The sequence below is a fragment of the Elephas maximus genome, chromosome 3 (assembly GCF_024166365.1).
Source record: "Elephas maximus indicus isolate mEleMax1 chromosome 3, mEleMax1 primary haplotype, whole genome shotgun sequence".
Taxonomy (NCBI): domain Eukaryota; kingdom Metazoa; phylum Chordata; class Mammalia; order Proboscidea; family Elephantidae; genus Elephas; species Elephas maximus.
The window spans coordinates 167,616,563-167,637,943 of NC_064821.1; the positions used below are offsets into that span (position 1 = coordinate 167,616,563).

At 37.9% G+C, this 21,381-nt stretch overlaps 1 protein-coding gene across 1 annotated transcript in view; it reads right to left on the reverse strand.

Moving 5' to 3' along the window:
- The window catches only part of LRIG2 (leucine rich repeats and immunoglobulin like domains 2), a 56,808-nt gene that overhangs the window by 33,868 nt on the left and 1,559 nt on the right, over window positions 1–21,381 (reverse strand). The window contains exons 2-4 of the mRNA XM_049880048.1: window positions 1,937–2,002; window positions 528–602; window positions 222–356 (exon numbers count right to left, since the gene is read on the reverse strand). Of these exons, the coding sequence (XP_049736005.1) occupies window positions 222–356; window positions 528–602; window positions 1,937–2,002 (276 nt within the window). The remainder of the gene's footprint in view (window positions 1–221; window positions 357–527; window positions 603–1,936; window positions 2,003–21,381) is intronic.

Here is a 21,381-nt window from a genome sequence, read left to right on the forward strand (position 1 = left end):
ATTAAATGCCAAAAATTACCCTGGATATCCATGAATATTTTATGAAAATAATGTACTCTTTAAATTAAAAAAGAGAACAAAATCCAAAAAAAAAAAAAAAACTGACCCATTCAGAGATGCATGTTAAAATCACAATAAATTACAGGCATTTCTGGGAAAACAGATCTCAATAATAACTATGCATTTTAAAGTAAATCTGATTTAAACTCTATTTTACTTACAGGTATTTAAGTTGCATGCGAGGAAATGAAGATGCCTTGATTTCTGATATTACATTTGAGCTGAGATCTAAATTCTCAAGAGCAAGGTAGACCTGGAGCATCTCTGCATTTATTTCCGGAATTATATTATGTACTCTACAAAATAAAGATTATATTGAAACTGTTGCCAGTGATCCACCCCAGGCCAAAGGGATGTTAAACAGTGACTGTCAACAACATGGGTACTTGAAATAAGGCAAAACTAAAAAAAAAAAAACCTATATTATTCATAATTTAACTAAAAGACCCAAAATCTTATTTACTTACAATGAAAGTAGAGTAATATTAGAGGCTGGTTCTCCAAAATATGGAATATCTGTTAATTCATTGTAATTCATTTTCCTAGGCAGGGGGAAAAACAGATTTAAAATCTAGTGAGGGAAATCCTGAGTTCTCGTTTCTGGCTAATACATATTTAGGACAGGTACCAAATTTGAAAATGCTTATGACTCAGAATGAGTGAGATAAAGACAAAAAAGCATTATACTGAGAAATTAGAGATTTTAATAAATAGGAAAAATTTTGCACGTTAAATATTTTTAATCCCAGCAAATCCCTTTAAAGAGTTGTTTTTAACAACTACTTTGGGTTCTCCTTAAACAAAGATAGAATAAATAACACATACAGAGATGGAACCTATGACTGATTCTAGCAGTCCTTTGAACAGATTATCTCAAATGTTTTGGTAGAAACTTAATACAATCACATCTGATTAACCTGGTATTCAACCAAAGAACCTTCAGAATTAAAAGGCCTCCAAGAAATCAACCACTTACAAAGTCCAGGCAGTGAGCTATGAGCTTCCCACTGAAGCATTTTCGGGCCTTTCCTCAGTGCCTATTCTTTCAGCTAAAAATCTTATCAATTGTTTATTCAGTCCACAGCAGATTAAAAAAATAAAAACCAACCCTTTCTGACTCAGAGACCCGAAAGCAGATTAGAAGTAGTCAATTTGGGGGGTGGGGGAGGAGAGAACACCGAGGCCTTGAGAGTACTCTCGTCAGCAATGAATTAAAAAGAAATCTGGGTGTTCTGGGGGTGTTTAGCATAGAAGCAAACAGTCCAATATACCTCAATTTGTGCCCTGGGAACATCACATGCAGTAACTGATATTAATAATACATAATATCAGTTTTATATATATATATATATATATATATATATATATAAAATACGTCCCAGTATTAAAGGACAAACTTCAGTTAACCAGAAAAACTGAATTATATTGACTACCATATTCCGAAATGACATGAAAAGAGACCTTATTTCATATAAACCTACTTTTGACACAACGCTTCCACCTCAGGTAACATCAAGACACACAGGAAAAGTTTACACAATAGAAAGTTTCACTGGTTAAAACTCTGGCAAAAAGAAAACAAAAAACAAACTCGGAAGAGGGGAGAAACCGTACTTTTGGCCTCAAGAAAGTACAATAATAATCGTACACAACTTGCAACTTGAAACCACTAACCCAGTGGCACAATGTCCAGAGAGTCTGTGAGAATGACAAAGCAAAAGGCAATGGCTTACGTTTTTAAATAATTTCTTTTAATTTCTATTATTTTCCTTCAATTTTTGGACAGCATTTCTGGACTGAACATCACAAAATTCACAATTCATTCAATCACCGCAAGCAATATAACGTAACTTTAAATTCAATAAGAGTAACTTACACTTCCTGCAATGTTTGTGATGCCAAGCTGACGTTCCAGTTAGACAACCGATTATGACTCAAATCCCTAAGGAAGGACAAAATATCTTTCTTAGGTTGGTGCTGAAACATAGACTTAAAGAAAAAAAAAAGCTAAACCAGATAGAAAACAGGAATATTAAAGCCCAATCCAATGTGAATTTGAGAAATACTGACAAAAAGAAGAAATGTTTATAAAGAATAAAAACTTCTCTAGGTTGCAAAATAGCTATTCTACTTTTTAATTGTCATTTTTTTTAATTATTAAATAGGGAATACATTCGCATGGTTCAACAACCAAAAAGTATAAAAGATGTATGTATATAAACAGTCTCCCACCCTTGTCTCCAGCCACCCAATTCCCCTCCTCAATAGCAACAAATGAAAATGTATCACTTCTTGTGTAGCCTTCCAGGTATTTTATGCATGTGCCAGCAAATTTTTACATAGATGGTAGAATTTACAGTTTTGCCTCTTGCTTTTTTCACTTAACAATACATCTTGTAGATCATTCCAGAGTGGTAAGAGTTTTCTCATTCCTTTAAGTGACTATATGATACTGTACTATACTTTAGCTGTAGATAAATTTGAAGACAGATTTTGAGTCAAGATGGTAAGCTTCTATATCAGAGCTGGGGTTGACCACATCCTTGATAGGGATGTGGTCTTCCTAAAAAAAGACAATCTAGCTTCAGGGGAGGAAAATTCATCTCACCCTAAATTAAGTTAATGATGGTAGCTAACATTTACTAAGTGCCAGGCACTCTTCCATGCACTTGACACATATTAATTAACTAAATCCACACAGCAACCTTACCAGGCAAATATTTTTACAATCCTCATTTTCCTGATAAGGAAACAGGACCAGAGAGATTAATAATTTGTCAATCCAAGGTCACTCAGCAGATAGGTAGGGAAGCCATAAAAAGTAAACTCGACATTCATCTCACGTCTAGCAAGTAGTTTACTAGATACAGTAAAGATTTCACTGAAATCAGTCATGAGTCTAAATATTTAAATAGGCTTTAAAAATTCACCTTGATGCTTCCTGGCATCTTTACAAGGCTGAGGTGGAATCCAGCCTACACAAGCCATCTGCACAAAACATGTACTCTCTGTTACAATATGGCTACCAATAGGAACACACTAGAGATACATTACAGATCACTTTATCTCACTGTGCCACCACAGGCAATTGACAGGTACATGCAGGTTTGAACAATGTCTCTATCACAGCAGAACAATTTGTTCTTGGCTAGAGTCATGCCTGCCCATCTGTAAAACCTAGCAACTTTCACTTAAAAGCCTTAATTTATACAATAGGGTAACTAAGGCTAATCACTTTTCCACAACAATTCTACAGTCTTTATTCTAAAATGTTTGGCAGCAGCTATCAGCTCAAGGACACTCATGAATGCAAATATAAAAGATAAAAATATAAATGTGCATTACAACCAATGCCACAAAACATTTTGTGTATAAATTTTTTAATTAGAAACTAATTTGCACTGTAAACTTTGACCTCAAACACAAATTTATTATATACATATATATAAATAAATTTGTCTCACATAAAAATCTTACACTCAGATACTTTCATCCAACTTACACTTGCTATTAAACAACAAACACAGAATGTCATGCAAGTGAAATGATGTTTATTTCTATTTTATTATATTTTGTGGAGTGTCAACTGAAGTAGAAAGTAAACTCATCTAATTTGAATTAGATACTCTGCCCCAAGGTGGCTGGTCTGGCAAGTGGAGAGCTAATATCATCTGTGTAGCAGGCTAGCATCAAAAAAAAAAAAAAAACCCACTGTCGTTGAGTCGACACATAGTGACCCTATAGGACAGAGAAGAAGTGCTCCATAGGGTTTCTAAGAGCGGCTGGTGGATCTGAACTGCCAAACCACAGCCCTCAGCCCAGTAATTTGGTCCCTCAGGGAGTTTGGATGTATCTGTGAAACTTCCATAACCTCACCTTCGACAGGTTGTGCTGGCTTCCCCAGTGCTGTGTACTGCCTTACCCTTCACCAAAGTTACCACTTATCTATTGTCTATTTAGTGTTTTTCCATCCCTACCCTTCCCCTCCCTCATAACCATCAAAGATTGTTCCTTTTTGTGTGTAAACCTTTTCATGAGTTTTTAGTGGTCTAATATTTGTCCTTTTGTGATTGACTTATTTCACTCAGCATAATGCCCTCCAGATTCATCCATGTTGTGAGATGCTTCACAGATTCAACCTTGTTCTTTATCCTTGCGTAGTACTCCACTGTGTGTATGTACCATAGTTCGTTTATCCATTCATCTGTCGATGGGCATCTAGGTTGTTTCCATCTTTTTGCTATTGTGAACAATGCTGCAATGAACATGGGTGTGCATATGTCTATTCATGTGACGGCTCTTATTTCTCTAGGATATATTCCTAGGAGTGGGATTGCTAGATCATATGGTACTTCTATTTCTAGCTTTCTAAGGAAGTGCCATATCGTTTTCCAAAATGGTTGTACGATTCCCTGACGGTGTAATTCCTGACTGTACTCTTAATGATGATAGTATTTCATTCCCTCTATTTTTCCCACGGATGTCAATGATGACTAGATAATCATTTTTAAAGAAAATCATTATTAAAGAAACCTAAAGCAATAAAATTAAACTCAATTTACACATGGTATAAACCACTTTATATTCAGTATCAGTGAAGTCTTGCTAGTGTCTCTCTTGGGAGAAAGTGTAATTTTCTTTGTATCTTTTAAGAATCTATAGGATTTTCAATGGAACTCAAGGGATACCTGGATAACGTCTTCAGAATATATGCTTTGAAACAACCTCAAAGGTTAGAAGACCATACAATGAGGCTCTCTGGGCCCTTCTGCAACAAATCTACATTGACTGAAAAAGCACCTGTGGTGAACTGAAATACACTCCCAAAGTAGTACCATCACAGAAAGCAACTAGTATATACATCAGTTTCGCTGTTTAAGTTATGAAAATAGCTGTTGCCTAATGAGAATTAGGTGCAGCAGTTAAGCACTCTACTGCTAACCAGAAGGTTGGTGGATCAAACCCACTAGATGCTCCATGGGAGAAAGATGTGGCAGTCTGCTTCCATAAAGATTACAGCCTTGGAAACCCTATGGGGGCAGTTCTACTCTGTCCTATAGGGTCGCTATGAGTCAGAATTAACTTGAGGGCACACAACAACAAAAACAACAACTAGACTTATATGAATTGATCTGATCTCAGGTATTCATGCAATAAACATTTACTGAGCCATGCGTGCTAGGCACTCTGCTAAATACTAGGATTACAAACACTGTCAACTTTAGTAACCCCTTTTTCTCTTCAAAAGCAACATTTACAGTACTCGGAGGTGGAGTCACTCCAAAACTGTAAACATAAATCCCACATCAACTTGACTATTCAACCTTCACTGGAAATGGGTAAATTAACTTTCTTTTACACCTAACTCTGGAATTTAATCATTCAACATGTGCATATCGGAGCACAGACACACTCTTGTTCCCCATGAACGTGCCTTTCCTATTTTTTTAGAAGTACTCCAAAAAGGCTAAAATAACTGAGATTTACAAGTTGCAAGTGTAAGATGCAGAACTCTGAGATTCAAAATGTGGATAATTTTTTCAATTAAAGTCTCCTACCATTCTTCCCAGTGACTAATCATTAATTTCACTTAGTTCCCATAAACAGATGATAGTTTAAAAAAAAAAAAAAAGGGCAAGAGCTTTGAAATGGTGACCTCTATTTCAGTGATTTTCCCCTTGAAGTATCCCTAAAATGTACTCAAGAACTTCAAGTAATCTAACGCTTGATGAATATAACCTAAAGAGTTTAGCTTTGCAACAGTCGATAATCTCTCCTTTAATGTCTCACGCTACTGATATCTGAATATTTATGGATATGACGATTGAAGAGTAAAGGTCTCAGAGAAGGCCTTATCTCACTGATGTAAACTCAGCTCCCACTCATGCCGGCCTACAGGGATGTAGCTGTAATAAATGATGAATTATTAAAGTTCTTGTGGAAATCATGTGGAGCCAGAGGTGCCATTAATGTAGTCGTTTAGTACCAGCAGGGTGTAAATAATTTATAGGATGTACAGAGCAATCACAACAGTTTGAGGAGGAGAATCAAATTCTGCAAGCTAATTGCAAAGAAGTCCAGCAGCAATGGAAATAGAGGGGTTTTCCTCTCCACAGTCACATACATACCCTCCTGAGATACCTTCAATCTTTTTGAGTATTCTGCAGCATTAATAGGTTGAACTATTGTGAACTTCAATACTAACCAAATAGCTAATAAAGGGACCCTCTGCAAAAGTTAAAGGATAAGAACATTATATCCAGTATTTGGGGTATAACATATAATAACGCTTCACTTAGTTATATAGCATATTTTGCCCTATCTTTTGTGGAAGGAGTCCCAGTCTTGTTAATTAGAGTATATCTAACAATTTACTTTTAAAAATAATACTCAGGGTTACCATTATGATCAATTACAGTGCTGTGATTTAACATGCTGATGATCTTGAATACTCCTGGGTATATAGCACTAAACACAAGAATTCCAAGACAATTCTTGAGACCCTGTCTGCATTTATAGGTTTGCTCTTCCTTTACCACTAATGGCTTTACACTAAGAGCTGCTCCCTCTTGGAGCTGCTGGTCTTCCCATCTGTAATCGTGCTACTTATCTTTTTTCTTATTTGTTGCTTTTAATCAACTGTCATGGGCTAGGAGACTCCAGTGCTTGTGAGAACTTTCTGAAGCAGAAGTAAATGAGATCTGAGTGAGCGTCTTAGGCAACTGTATGACTAAAACTCAACTATTTTTAGCTTCCTGGGACCACTTTTGCTTTTTGGTTGAACGGAGATGGCTGGAGATACTGCGTAAATTATCTCCAGGGTAATTAAGATTTTATTTGTGTGAGGCATAAAGCTATTCCAAATTAAGCTTTCTATTCCTCTGCATTTGCACTAACACCTTTTATATGAATCCAAAAAATTGGAGAGAGGAAGACGGAAGCATTCATTTCAAAAACAAGAGGAATGTTTTATTGTCCTCCCTATCTTTCCCTCGGTTCTGAATGACTGAAAATACTTTTCCATTAGGAAATACAATAACGACATACAGATACACTTAAGAATACAGTTTTTGTGTGCCCAGTACTGGGACCTTGGGCAAGTTATTTGACCTCCCTAAACTTCAGTCTCCTGTACAGCAATATGAGAATACTAGTCAGGAGCCCTGGTGGAGTAACGGCTAAGTGCTTGGCTGCTAACTGAAAGGTTGGCAGTTCTAATCCACCCAGTGGCTCCAAAGGCGAAAGACCTGGCAATCTGCTCCCATAAAGATTGCAGTCAAGAAAACCCTATGGGGCAATTCTACTTGGTGACAAGCGGTCACTAGGAAATGAAAATTGACTCAATGGTACCTAACAACAACAGCACCAACCTTATTGGATTGCTGGGAAAATTAAAAGAACATAAAATGCTCAGCACACCAAACCAAACCCGTCGCCATCAAGTCAATTCCTACTCATAGTGACCTTAGAGGACACAGTAGAACTGCCCCATAGGGTTTCCAAGGAGCACCTGGTGGATTCAAACTGCTGAACTTTTGGTTAGCAGCTGTAGCACTTAACCACTATGCCATCAGGGTTTCCACTCAGCATACAGGTCAGTGTGAACAGTAGGTTACAATCCCAGATTTGGAACAGGCTGATGGTCCAGCACTTCCTCCTTTTCTGAGTATTTATCTTTTGGGCACACAGGTATAATCAGCTTTCCAAGGTAAAACCTTAATTAATTGGAACTAGTCCTCTACATTAACTTATTAAAGTAGTAATCTGAATATTGTGAATTACAACTTCATGAGAAAGATGCCAATGTCAAGACAGCCCATCAAAAATTTGGCCAAATTATTGGGATATGGGATACATATATTACAAGATTTGATGTTTTGGAATAACACAGTGACACAACTTCTAAGCATCTACTCTACATATATACTCATAATATAATAATGAAATAATCGCAAAATAAACTTACAAATGCCTAGTAAATGGGATCAGTTAAATAACTTATGAAACTTCCATTCAATGAAATTCTCTGGCTCCAGTAAAAAGAATAATACACTTACACACATATTTATTTCATTTGTATGTGGTTTTTTTAAAGGGGGAAAAAAATATATATATATATATAACAAAAAGCATATCCAGAAACAGTTAACAGTGGTTTCTCATTAAATAGGACAAAGGAACTTGTTACTTTTCCACTTTACATGTTTTTGTATTATTTTAACACCTTACCGTGGAAAGGAATTAATTTATTTCAAAATAAAAATAAACTTGGATAAAAACATGTATCTTTAACCCAGAAGGTGAGTGGGCAATTCTTTCACTTTTCTAAGAGATTAGAATCCTTCCTAGAAAATGTATCAGAATAATGCCATAACTTGGAAAAAACAAGTTAATTCTGACGCTGGACAAGGAAAAAGAAAGGCCTGATAACTAGCTGTCCTCTTGTCTTCCCAAAAAGTAATGTACCTCAGGAAGATATTGGAAAATGTAAACATACTAAGTTTTCAGACTGATTTACACAGTAGTAAATTCTAGTTTTTTCTAGAACCCAGTGTTTGGCCTTCAAAATTCATGGCATTTAACAGAATTGGACTTTTAGCAAGCAGCATAAGCCCTTGGCTGCTAACTGAAAGACTGGCAGTTTGAATCTAATCAGAGGCACCTCAAAATAAGGCCTGGCGATCTACTTCTGAAAAATCAGCCACCGAAAACCCTGTGGCGCACGGTTCTACTCTGACACGCACGGGGTGGTCATGAATTGGAAGTCGACAGCAACTAGTTTTGTTTGTTTTTTAAACAAAACCATGGAATACTGCTCCCATGTTTTTAATATCTGCCCTTTTTTCCATTTGGAATAAAATAATAGTTCAGCAATAGTGGAACAAAGATTATTGTTTACTCACAAAAATACATAGAAAGCTGTATTCACTACCATCATTAGTGAGCTATTTTCTGGATGTCAACTGGGTTCAACCTTTGTATTAGACTGTTATTGTATTACATTCATTGTTGTAAGATTTTTTAGGAGTGAATATTAAAACAAGTTGCCTTATCACATATTATCAGCAGAGGAGGTCTAAGTAAAGCCAAGCATCAGCTGGGCTTCTCATTATTAATGTAACCCGGCACTCCTTATGTATTTTGACTCAAAGGGGGTCTGGTCTGTGGGTATCTTGGATGGTCCGTCAGGTGTGGAATAACAAAGTGACACTCATGCAGGAAGGCCAGAGAGCAAATGGAATTTAGGACTCATAGGTACCAGAGAGAAAACTATGGCACGCCTCAATGCAGGGACACACAGGGGGTTGCACCTGTGGACAAGGCAACACAAGCTGGAACTGTATGAGAGCACTCAGGTACAGCATGCAGGGTGGGGTTAGCTAGGTTTTATAGGCTAAAGTATTACTGGTTAGTTTAAAGGTTTCAAGGGCACTGGCACAGGAAAAAATTTCTATCACAGGGAATCAGATGGCCGGGAGGGGTTAAGGAGTAACTCCGGCTTTTAAGAGACTGGACTACATAATAGCAAAGAGGTCTCTATCACAGGAAACAATATGGGACATGGCTGGGAGGGCTAGCTAGAGACTGCAACTGTTGAAAGACTGTGTGACAAGACAGGAAGGGCCATGTCAGAAACCAGGTAAATGGACAATTAGGAGAAATGAATGGACACCGAGGAAGCAAATATAAGTCACAAATTGACCTTATGACAGTTTAATGCCCAAACAATTTAATCTAGAATCAAGTCTAATACCTCCTCAGATAACCACACTTATGTTCAAAAGAAATCCTGGTGTCGCAGTCATTAAGCCTCGACTGCTAAACGAAAGGTCAGAGGTTCAAACCCATCAGCCACTCCCAGGAGAAAGATATGGCAGTCTGTTTCTGTAAGATTACAGCCGTGGAAACCTAACGAGGCAGTTCTACTCTGTCCTATAGGGTCACTGTGAGTCAGAGCCGAATGGACAGCAATATGTGTGGTTTGGTTTGGTTTTGGATGCTCAGAGTTTGCTATGCTTTTCCTGCTGCAACCTGCCAAGATCTTAATTTAACTAGTAAGCAAGCTGCCATGCTAACTTTGAAACAGATATTTAAAAAATAAAGGAGCCCTCGTGACACAGTGGTTAAAGCAACTGACTGCTAACTGAAAGGTCGGTGGTTCAAAACCACCAGCAGCTCCTCAGGAGAAAGACATGGCAGTCTGCTTCCGTAGAGATTAATATCCTTGGAAACCCTATGGGGTCACTATGAGTCCAAACTGACTCAAAGGCAGTGGTTTTGGGGTTTGGTGTAAAAAATAAAAATGTGTACGAGAAACTCAAAGTTAAGAAGTATTTAGTAACAAATTTATTTATACCATACTTCATTACTGTTGTACTGTTTATAGATAAACTTTAAAACTGCTAATCATCACTAGTATTCTGCCAGTTAAGTTCATTTCAAATAGTTTAATTTCAATCTCTTTTTTGGGAAAGGTTGGGAAAGAGCAAGGGAAGGAGAGGTGAAGGTCACACATATTTAGGAAAAAACCTGGCTTATAGTTTACATTAATTATTTCTTTCTTCTGGTTTTTGTCCCAAACATGGACTTAATTAAGTTGGATGTAATTACTTAAATTGTTATTTTTTATTTGCATCTACTGAACATCTTAACATTTTTGATGATTGAATAATACAGGATAAGACTATGAGCTGAGTCATTTACTCTGGCATAGAAAAGAAAATATGGCATAAGAAAATGTTCAGAATATTTTTTAAAAAAAAACTATTTTTGCTAAACTCTTAATATGATGTGATTCCTTCCCACTCTTCTTGCTTAAATGCCAGTTTTTCATTAGGACTGAAGGACCTTTAAAAAATAAAATGTACCACATAAAATGTCACGGATCTAAAACAGGGGAAATACATTTTCTAGCACTAGCAAGCCAAATGACTTACCTTAACACATACAAGTAATTCTTTGGTTACCCACGTGCTGATTATTGTTGTGAGTTGCCGTCGAGTCAGGTCCAACTCATGGCAACCTTATCAGTAAGAAACGCTGCCCAATCCTGCACCCTCTTCATACTCACTGGTACGCTTGAGTCCACTGTTGTGGCTATTGTGTTTATGTCATTGAGGGTTTCCCTTCTTTTCACTGGCCCTTTATTTTACCAAATGTGATGTCCTTTTCTAACAAGTGGTCTTTCCTGATGTGTCCAAAGTGAGTTGAGGTCACACCATCCTTGCTTGTAAAGAGCATTCTGGCTATATTTCTTCTACGGCTGATTTGTTTGTTCTTTTGGCAGCCCACAGTATATTCAATATTCTTCACCAACATCAAAGTTTGAATGCATCGATTCTTCTCCTGCCTTCCCTTTTCACTATCCCAACTTCCTCATGCATATGAGGCAAATGAAAAGACCATGCCTTGCGTCAGGCATACCTTAGTCACTTGCTTTTTAAAACTTTAAAGAGGACTTTTGCAGCAGATTTGCCCAGTGCAATATGTTGTTTGATTTCTTGACTGCTGCTTCCATGGACACGGTTGATCCAAGTAGAAAAAAATCATTAACAACTTCAATTTCTTGTCCATTTCATCATTGCTGTCTCCTACTAGCCCTGCTGGCCATGCCCCATAATGTTGTTTATGGATCCAGTGGTGGGGATTTTTGTTTTCTTCATGTTCAGTTATCCATACTGAAGGCTATAGTCTTTGATCTTCATCAGTAAGTACTTCAAGTTGGCTTCATTTTTTGGCAAGCAAGTTTGTGTCATCTGCATATCACAAGTTGTTAATGAGTCTTCCTCCAATCCTGATGCTGCCTTCTTCCTCATAAAGTCCGGTTTCTTCTATTATTTGTTCAGCATACAGGTTGAACAAGTAGGGTGAAAGGATACAACCCTACTTCATGCCTTTTCCAATTCTGAACCATGCAGTATCATGCCCTTGTTCTGTTCAAACAACGACCTCTTGATCCACATACAGGTTCTGCAAGAGCACAATTAAGAGTTCTGAAATTCCTGTTCGTTGCAATGTTATCCATAATTTGTTACAATCCTCACAGTCAAATGCCTTTTCGTAGTCAATAAAACATAGATAAATAACTTCCTGGTGTTCTCTGCTTTCAGCCAAGATCCATCTGACCGTAGCAATGACACCCCTCCCTCCATATCCTTTTCTGAATCCAGCTTCAATTTCTGGCAATTTCTACACAAGGTACAGCTGCAGTCATTTTGAAATTATCTTCAGAATTTTGCTAGCATGTGATATTAATAATATTGTTTGATTATTTCCACACTGTGTTTGATCACCTTTCTTTGGAATGGGCACGGATATGGATCTCTTTCAGTCGGTTGGCCAGGGAGATGCCTTCCAAATTTCTCGACGTAGGCAAGTAAGTGCTTCCAGCACTGCATCCATTTATTGAAGCGTCTTAACTGGTATTCTGTTAATTCCTGAAGGCTTGTCTTTTACCAATGCCCTCAGTGCAGCTTGAACTTCTTCCTTCAGTACCAGCAGTTCTTGATCCTATGCTGCCTCCTGAAATGGCTAAACCTCCATCAATTCTTCTTGGTACGGTGACACTTCCTTCCATTTTCTTTTGATGCTTCCCTCATCACTTATGATTTTTAACCTAGTCTTTCAGTACTACAACTCAAGGCTTGAATTTTCTCTTCAGTTCTTTCAGCATGAGAAATGCTGAGCATGTTCTTCCCTTTTGGTTTTCTAACTCCAGGTCTTAGCATATTTTATCATAATACTTTACCTTGTCTTCTTGAGCCACCCTTTGAAATCTTCTGCTTAGCTCTTGTACTTCATCATTTCTTCCAGTTGCTTTAGCTACTCTGCACTTAGGAGCAAGTTTCAGAATCTCTTCTGACATCCGTTTTGGTCTTTTCCTTCTTTCTAGTCTTTTTAATGATCTTACACTTTCTTCACGTATGATGTCCTTGATGTCTTCCCACAATTCTTCTGGTTTCAGGCATTACTGTCCAGTGCATCAAGATCTATTTTTGAGATGGTCTCTAAATTCAGCAGGGTTGTATTCAAGGTGGTACTTTGGCCCTCGTGGACTTGCTCTGATTTTCTTCAGCTTCAACTTGAACTCAGCCCCTGGTTTTGTCTTGACTGATGATACTGAGATTCTCTATCGTCTCTTTCCACAGACTTAATTCCTGTGTAGTTCATCTGCCAAAGTACATGTGTAAAGCTGTCAATTATGTTGTTGAACAAAGTATCTCCAATGCATAAATCACTGGTCTTGCAGAATTCTATCACATGATCTCTGGCGTAGTTCCTATCACCAAAAGTGTAATTTCTAACTACTGATCCTTCTTTGTTTCCAACTTTCACATTCCAATCACCAGTAATTATCAACACATCTTGACTGCACAGTCAATTTCAGACTGCAGTAGTTCATAAAAATCTTCAATTTATCTCTGGCATTTGTGGTTGGTGCATAAATTTCAATAATAGCCATATTAACTGGTCTTCCTTGTAAGCATATGGGTATTAACCTGTCACTGACAGTGATGTACTTCATAATAGATCTTGAAATATTCTTATTGATGATGACTTCAGCATCATTCCTTTCAATTTGTCATTCCCAGCAAAACAGACCAAATGATTGTCCATTTCAGCTCACTAATGCCTAGGATATACATCATCGATGGTTCCATTTCATTTTTGATGACTTACGATTTTCCCTGACTCATTCTTCATGCATTCTATGTTCTGATTACTAATTGATGTTTGTTGCTGTTACTTCTCATTTAAAGCCATGACACAACAGCAAATGAAGGTCCTGAAGGCTTTACTCCATCCATGTCATTAAGGTTGGCTCTACTTTGAGAAGGTAGCTCTTCCTCAATCATATCTTGAGTGTCTTCCACCCCGGAGGAAACCCTGGTGGCGTAGTGGTTAAGTGCTACAGCTGCTAACCAAAGGGTCGGCAGTTTGAATCTCCCAGGTGCTCCTTGGAAACTCTATGGGGCAGTTCTACTCTGTCCGATAGGTTCGCTATGAGTCGGAATCAATTCGACAGCACTGGGATTGTTTTTTTTTGGTTCCAACCTAGAGTGCTAATCTTATAGCACTATATCGGGCAATATTCCATGGATGATTCACAGGGTTTTCATTGGGTAATTGTTGGAAATAGATCACCAGGCCTTTCTCCCCAGTCTATCTTAGTCTGGAAACTCCACTGAAACCTACACACCATGGGTGACCCAGCTGGTATTTGAAATACATGTGGCATAGTTTCCAGCATCATAGCAACACACAAGCCACTACATTATGACAAAGTGCAGGTGGGTGGTCTTCATAAAACTAAATGTTTCCTTCAAAGCCTAAAGGAATTTTAAAGGATTAAGCAAAGCACAGATCACCTCAATTAACATTCAATAAGCAACAACTGTTTGTGGTTGAATGGTTCTCAACCATTGCTGCATATTAGCAACACCAGAAAAAATTTTAAAATACTGATGATGCTGAGGTCTCATCCCAGACCAATTAAATCAGAAATCACTGGGGAATGATGCTCAAACGCTGGTATTTTATAAAAGCTTTCCAAGTAATAGTCTAACGTGCAGCCAGGGTTGAGAACCATTGTACTAGCCCAGAAATATAATGCCCCAAAGCCTGATCTATGATGGCCAAAGGATGCTCTGTTCTGATTCAACTCTTTTCTCACCCTACAATAAACCCATCTGTTAACAAAGATTTACACAAGGAACTGCACTAAAGTAGTACTGAACAAAACATTTTCATTTGTACTGGAATTTATAGGATCACCTTAAATAAGACCTCACCGAGGCACCAGAGTATCACTGAGTTATATTTACGATCAAGATGAAATGATTATAAAATGTATTCCTCTTTGCACCACAGAAGGATGAAATGGAAGGGGTATAAAAAAGGATGCTTTTATTTCTATTTCATGCATTTCTATTTTGCTTGTTTTTTTTTTTTTTTTTAACAGTGAGCATGTATGCCCTTTCCTAATTTTTTCAGTAAGATTTAAGAAGTGAATTTCTAAATAAATGCAGCAATACATATTATAGATTCTCGGATAAATCCTTGACTACGTATTTCACTGGATTTGGAGGGTAGGATTTGGGTTTGGGTATTGGAGTCAATAGCAAGGTTAATGGCCCTAGGTTTCTTTACATCTTTCCAGTAGTAGCCTTGTTTGTCCTTTCTAATCTCTTAGCTATTGTTCCCATGCCCAGTAAGATCATATCAAAAGGGAAAAGCTGGAAGTCAAAATTCTTAAAGATATACTGATTATGCTGCTTTCTCCTTTCCCGGGTGGTTCTGACATCTAAAATTATGTGCCCTTCAGGGCTAGGGAAGCAGCGAAGACAATGTTACTATTAAGAGAATCAAATAGATTGCCTGTACAAAGAAAATCAATTAAAATGATACAATTTTTCCTCTAAAAAATTAATGATAATCACTGCTAGGGAAGGTGTGATAAAGCATGCACTCTCACATTGCCAAAAGAAATTTAAATTGGTGTATTACGTTAGGCTTAATCTAAAAATCAAGATAATCCAGGGTTGTTGTTGTTGTTAGCTGCCATCAAGTTGGCCCCCAGTCATGAAGACCCCACACACAATGGATCCTGTGCTATCCCCATCATCAGTTGCATTTTGGACCATTGGGTTTTCACTGGCTAACGTCCTGAAGTAGAGGCCTGGGGGCCTTTCTTCTCAGTCCATCCCATCTGGAAGCCCCACTAAAACCTGTTCAGCTTCATAGCAACATGCAAACCTCCATCAACGCACAGATTGGTGAAGCGCATTGGCTAGGAATCAAGCCCAGGTCTCCCACATGGAAGGAGAGGATTCTCCCACTGAACCACCACTGCCTCACATAATCCAGGGTAGACTTCTGTAAGCACCAACCCTAAATGCTCTCTGTCAGATCAAATGTTTTAAGGCTCACACTGCAGGCTTTCTAATTCAGGTATCTTCTGAATTAAAAAAAAAAAATGCCTTGAAAGTGGCAATCACATCTTTTGTTCACCACTTCCACCAGATAGACCATGATAAAGAAAATGAAGTATGTTAAAAACCTTAACACAAAGTAAAGAAAATTTTGTATATTTACTGCATACTGTATATGCTTTAAAATGACTGTTGAAAGTGAAACAGTTCATAAAAACAGTGGCATGCCAGCCAAGGACAAAGTATACTGGATTCTGGAAACGCTACGGCAGCTTATCCTCTCTCTCAAAAAAAAAGTCTGGTTTAAGGATTTGTCAGTAGGTCTATTTCTTTTAGAGAATAAAATAGGTGTTTTTGCCACTTCCTAGAACGATAGAGACACCCACAATGCCCTTAAAGTATCCCAACTTTAGAGATAGGTGACTGGTACACAGGCTGGAATGAAAGAGCTGAAGACTATTAAAAACTCCTCACACTCCAGCTGCAACCCTAATGATACTCTGCCTGCAATTGATTATTCATTAATATTTGGTAAATATCTCATAGATGCTAAAAACAAAGATGATCAGAATAAACAAAAGATTATTTGTGCAGGTGAAAGTTTTTCTGAATTCTGGTACAATTAGACAAAACGTCTTAGATACAAGGTGAGACAGGAGTTGGAGTTAATAATAATTCGATGTGCCTATATTTAAATTTTTTGGCTTTTGTTTTTTTTTTTTTAAGATGATTTTTAAATACAAATAATTAGCTAAGATGATGCCCTGATTCATTCACAATGCTCATTATAAAGAATGAGGTATCTTGAAAAGAAACCACCTGTTATGGATTGAATTGTATCCACCAAAATAAGTGTTTGAATCGCAACCCCTTGTAAAAATGGTGTGGCACAGGAATCTGACCACCTCTAACTTCGCAAGCGGAAGGGAGAATCAAGATCCACAGCCTAAGGCTGATCCTATGAGGTGGAGGTCAGACATGCCTTCTCTCCCGCCAGCTTTACCAGTTCTGACACCAACTATACCTCCCATGTCACTCTCTACTTCTCTTCTGGGTTTGATAATTCATTTCAGTGGTCACACAGAACTCATAGACAATACTCACAATGATGGGGCTTATTATGAAAGTAACAGGTTAAAATTCAGGTCCAGGAACGTTCAAGAACACTCAGGATACGGTTCTTTGACCAGGCAGCCTCTTCTCAGCTGTGCCCACAGGCAAACCTCTCTGGTCCCTTGGCCTCTTGGACCCTCGGCCCAGCCTCTGCCCTGCTCAGGCAACTGTTACAAAGCTCTTTTAGCTCTGCCAATAAGTGCCCAGAGGTACCCCACTCCACCAGTAAGCCTCATGCCCGAAGGCACTCAGCTTTCATGCTTCGTGGGCTAGGAAGCCCACAGCACCAATCCTGCCAGTCTCCTGGTTCTGATGCCTCTGCTGCGGCTGTTTCTCTGCCACTGCTTCTTGCCATCTCTGGTGTTACAGCTCTCCCTCTCTGTCTTTTGTGTTGCACCTCCTCCCTCTCCCTTACTCCATTCCTCCCTCCCCCGGCCCCCGGCCCCATGTCTGCCTTTAAGCCTGGTGTATGACAAAATTGACCAATCCCCTCATTAGGGGGTTCCATACACCTAATTTGCATGGTCCCACTCCCATAAGGAGGCCATGCACCTTATTTACATTATTAGTAAACTATCCAATCCCCCTGGTGGGCCACAAGCACCTCATTTGCATAATCCCACTCATTTGTTTGGTGGGAGTTGCAAAGACTATGATAGCTAGAAGGGCTATCTTAAGTAATTCACTGCACCACAGCCCTATACTTATGGAGGTAATCTCATTTGATAGTAGGGTTTTTTTGTTATGTTAATGAGGGCTTATCAGTATAGGGTATACCTTAAAACTAATCACTTCTGAGTTATAAAAAGAGCAGATTAGACACAAAAGGAAGCACCAACAGGGGAAGACAGATGCCTACTGAAGATCGTCAAGGAACCAAGAAATGCCAGAACTACAGAAGACGAAAGAAACAAGACTCTTCCCTGAGAGCCTTCCCCTAGAACCAGTGCCCTGAATTCTCACATCTAGCCTCCTGAATTGTGAGAAAATAAATTTTTGCTCTTTAAAGCTATCCTGTTACAGCAACACTAGATAGCTAAGACACCATCTCACAAGATATTTAAAAGACTAGAGAAAAAATAAGACAGGACTGCTTTAACTTCAGAGTTTCTCCTGATCTCTCTCAAACAGCTTAACTGAACACTTTCTTTAATTCAATTATTCACTGCGTTCATTCAACAAATACTTTGAGCTCATATACCTGGTGACTGTTCATTTACAGCAATGAACAAAACAGACAAAAATCCCTGCCCTCGTGATGTTTACATTCTACTAGAAGGAAGACAAAGTATGTAGCATGTTGGATGATGATACCAGCTAAGGAAAAAAATAAAGCCAAAAGGGGTCAAGCGGGGGTGGGTGGGTAGGGGGGTGGAGAGTGGAGGCAGGGGAGAGTTTGCCTCTGGGACAGGAGAGACAATCTGAAAGTCCTGAGCTTCTTGTGGACATTGATATAAACAAAAATAAAGGGCATAATAAAACTTTTGCTAATGGTTTCAAAACAGATAATGGTTGTTGATGGTAAGTTGTGAACACTGGGAAGGAAGAGGTGAAGAATATTTCCAGGAACATGCACAGTACTTCTTAACTCTGGAGTATAGGCCTGGAAGGCAGTGATATTATCCAGAGCATAAAAGTTTCCTCTTGAGGATTAGAGGCCAGCAGAGCTGAAGTCCTACCTGGGCTTGATTACAGAGAATAAACCAAGTTTCTAACATACTGTATGGTCAGCCCCATAGTCAATCTCACTTCTCTGTGAGAAGTATCATGAAAAATATCTTGGAAACAAAATGGAAGGAGAAAGCAGAAAAGAAAGGTAGTAGCAGCTGAAGTGAACATTAGGGACCTTAGCAGATGGGAAACCTAATCTGCACCTTTTTAAAAAGGACTCATTTTCAGTTCACTACCCTGTTGTTTAAAGCAATTAAAGTGGATTCTCCTTTTTACTTTTCTTCTGGATTACCCAACTGAAAAGTACTGTGTTATGTCAACAATGTTTCCACCTCTCAGAGTTTTTTTCAAAATCTTTATCCTCTACATGCAATAGAAGGTTGAAAGCGTTCATTTTCAGGAAAAAAAAAAAAAAAAACTGGAATAAACTTAAAAGATCCTTAAATCAACTTCCCTGCAATATCGCGTTTCTTAAACCTAAGAATATTTTCTGAAGAGTATCTAAATCCTCACAGTATCGCTAACAAAAAGACAAAAAACAGTTGCTGTCAAATAGATTCTGACTCATGGTGACCCATGTGTGTCAGAATGGAACTGTGCTCCATACGGTTTTCGATGGCTGATTTTTCAGAAGTAGATCTCCAGGCCTTTCTTTCAAGATGTCTAGGTGGACTCAAACCTCCAACCTTTTGGTGAGCAGCCAGGCACGTTAACTGTTTGCACCACCAAGGGACTCTGCAGTATCACTACAAATGTGGAAAGGGTGGATACTACAAATTATCTGCCTCTTTAAGAAGGAAATATGAAGTACAGACAAAGTTACGCAGTTTCTGCTTGATATCATACAAGTCATTGGTAATGAGCTCTGGTCCTTTGAAGGGATCAAGACTGAATCCATATGTTTCCAGTGAAAATACTTTACCAGTGTTATTTACACGGAGCAATAGCTAAAGAGGTTAAACCCTAAGTTACAAGTGACTATAAAGCTGGAAAGACTTCCCTGGATTTATTCACCAAAGAACTTTATAGACCAAAGAACTGACCTGTTGGTAATGATTCTAAAAGAACAAAAGCAAACAAATCTTAAATAGTTACAATAAGAACAAAAGGGACTAAGAAACTATAGGTAACCAAATACATATGTAACTCAATAAAATTAATCAAGTACAGCAGTGGTTCCCAAACACCGATACATGATGATGTTTTTGCCAGTCCACAGTAAAATGAAAATAGAATGATGAGGTTACAAATTTTTCATAAGGCTAAATTTATTTAATCTATAAAATTGTCCTTAATTCTAAAAGTATGGACTTCATAGTTTGCCGGTGTATCATGAAAGGACCATGATAACAAATGATTGGGGAAGAGAGGTTCTAACGCCTTAACTTGACAAACTAGAAGGTGGTTAATATACCTGGTCCCCCAATTCACATGTGCGCGCGTTGTGTGTGGATAAAATCCAGAATAAAATGATACAGAGCACTGCACCTATGGAGAAGTCAGTCAAATTTTGATTATCCAGATAAAATTTGAAAGACGTTTCCTGATACAGAGAAGAATAAAGACAGTATCTAAATAGGCTTCCAAAAACCAGCAATAACGAATTTTATCCAAATCTTTTTGATGGCTGCAAGTCTGAGCATTTAGATTTAACTCACTAATATACTTAAAGCGTTACATGGTTTTACAGTTGAAGGCAACTGCTGAAGAACGTTACATTTCGCAGTTTAAAGCAGCACAACCTTATCTTCTAATATTCTAAGTATCCATCTGCTAATATAAGACTTCCATCCAATTACATCTCTACAAGAGAATTGCTCTCCAAGGCATTTCACTTCAACTGAAAATGTCAATTTCATTACAGGACCTTCAAATTTTTTTGAATGTCATTTGGCTTTTGGCAATTTGTCTTGATTAAACAAAAATCAAACCTAGATACAAAACAAATCTTACATAGAAGTTTTTCTAATTACTGTTTACCTACTCTTAAAGAGAAGGATAAATTTATTTCAGTTACAGCTAAATGAAGTTGGGCTGTTTTTAAACATGCACCAGATTTATCCTGACATAATCGGGTAGCTGTTCCAAGAATTTCTTGAAAAAAGCACTTGCTGCATATAAAACAAAGATGACGTGCTAGGTGCTATGTTTAATTCAGACTATGTTGCATATTGATATGAATTTTTAAATTGAATTTGAGTGGATAGAGCCAGAATTAGCTACAGGTGTCGCTACCATAAAACAACAGAAAGCATCTTATTATACTGCAGTTCTAGGCTTACATTTGATTTTTTAAATTACCTTAATTTTCTCAATGAATATATGAAGTAACTTTCTTTCCTATCTACACTAACTCAGAAGTGTATATATACTTCTTAACCTCTGCAACACAGAGAGGGCTTCTACTTGTACAAGCAGTCTATTTCCAACGAAAATTCGAACAGCCCCTCATTTTAATTGCACCTCAGGCTATTGTTTTTGGTGTAAGACAACTCTATTAGAAGTCTACCAATTAATAAACATGTCGCTCAGTTAGTGGCAGAGAAATAACTGTATGTTACTGGTTGAGTTAAGGTGCCCCATAATTGCAGCATTTAATGCCTAC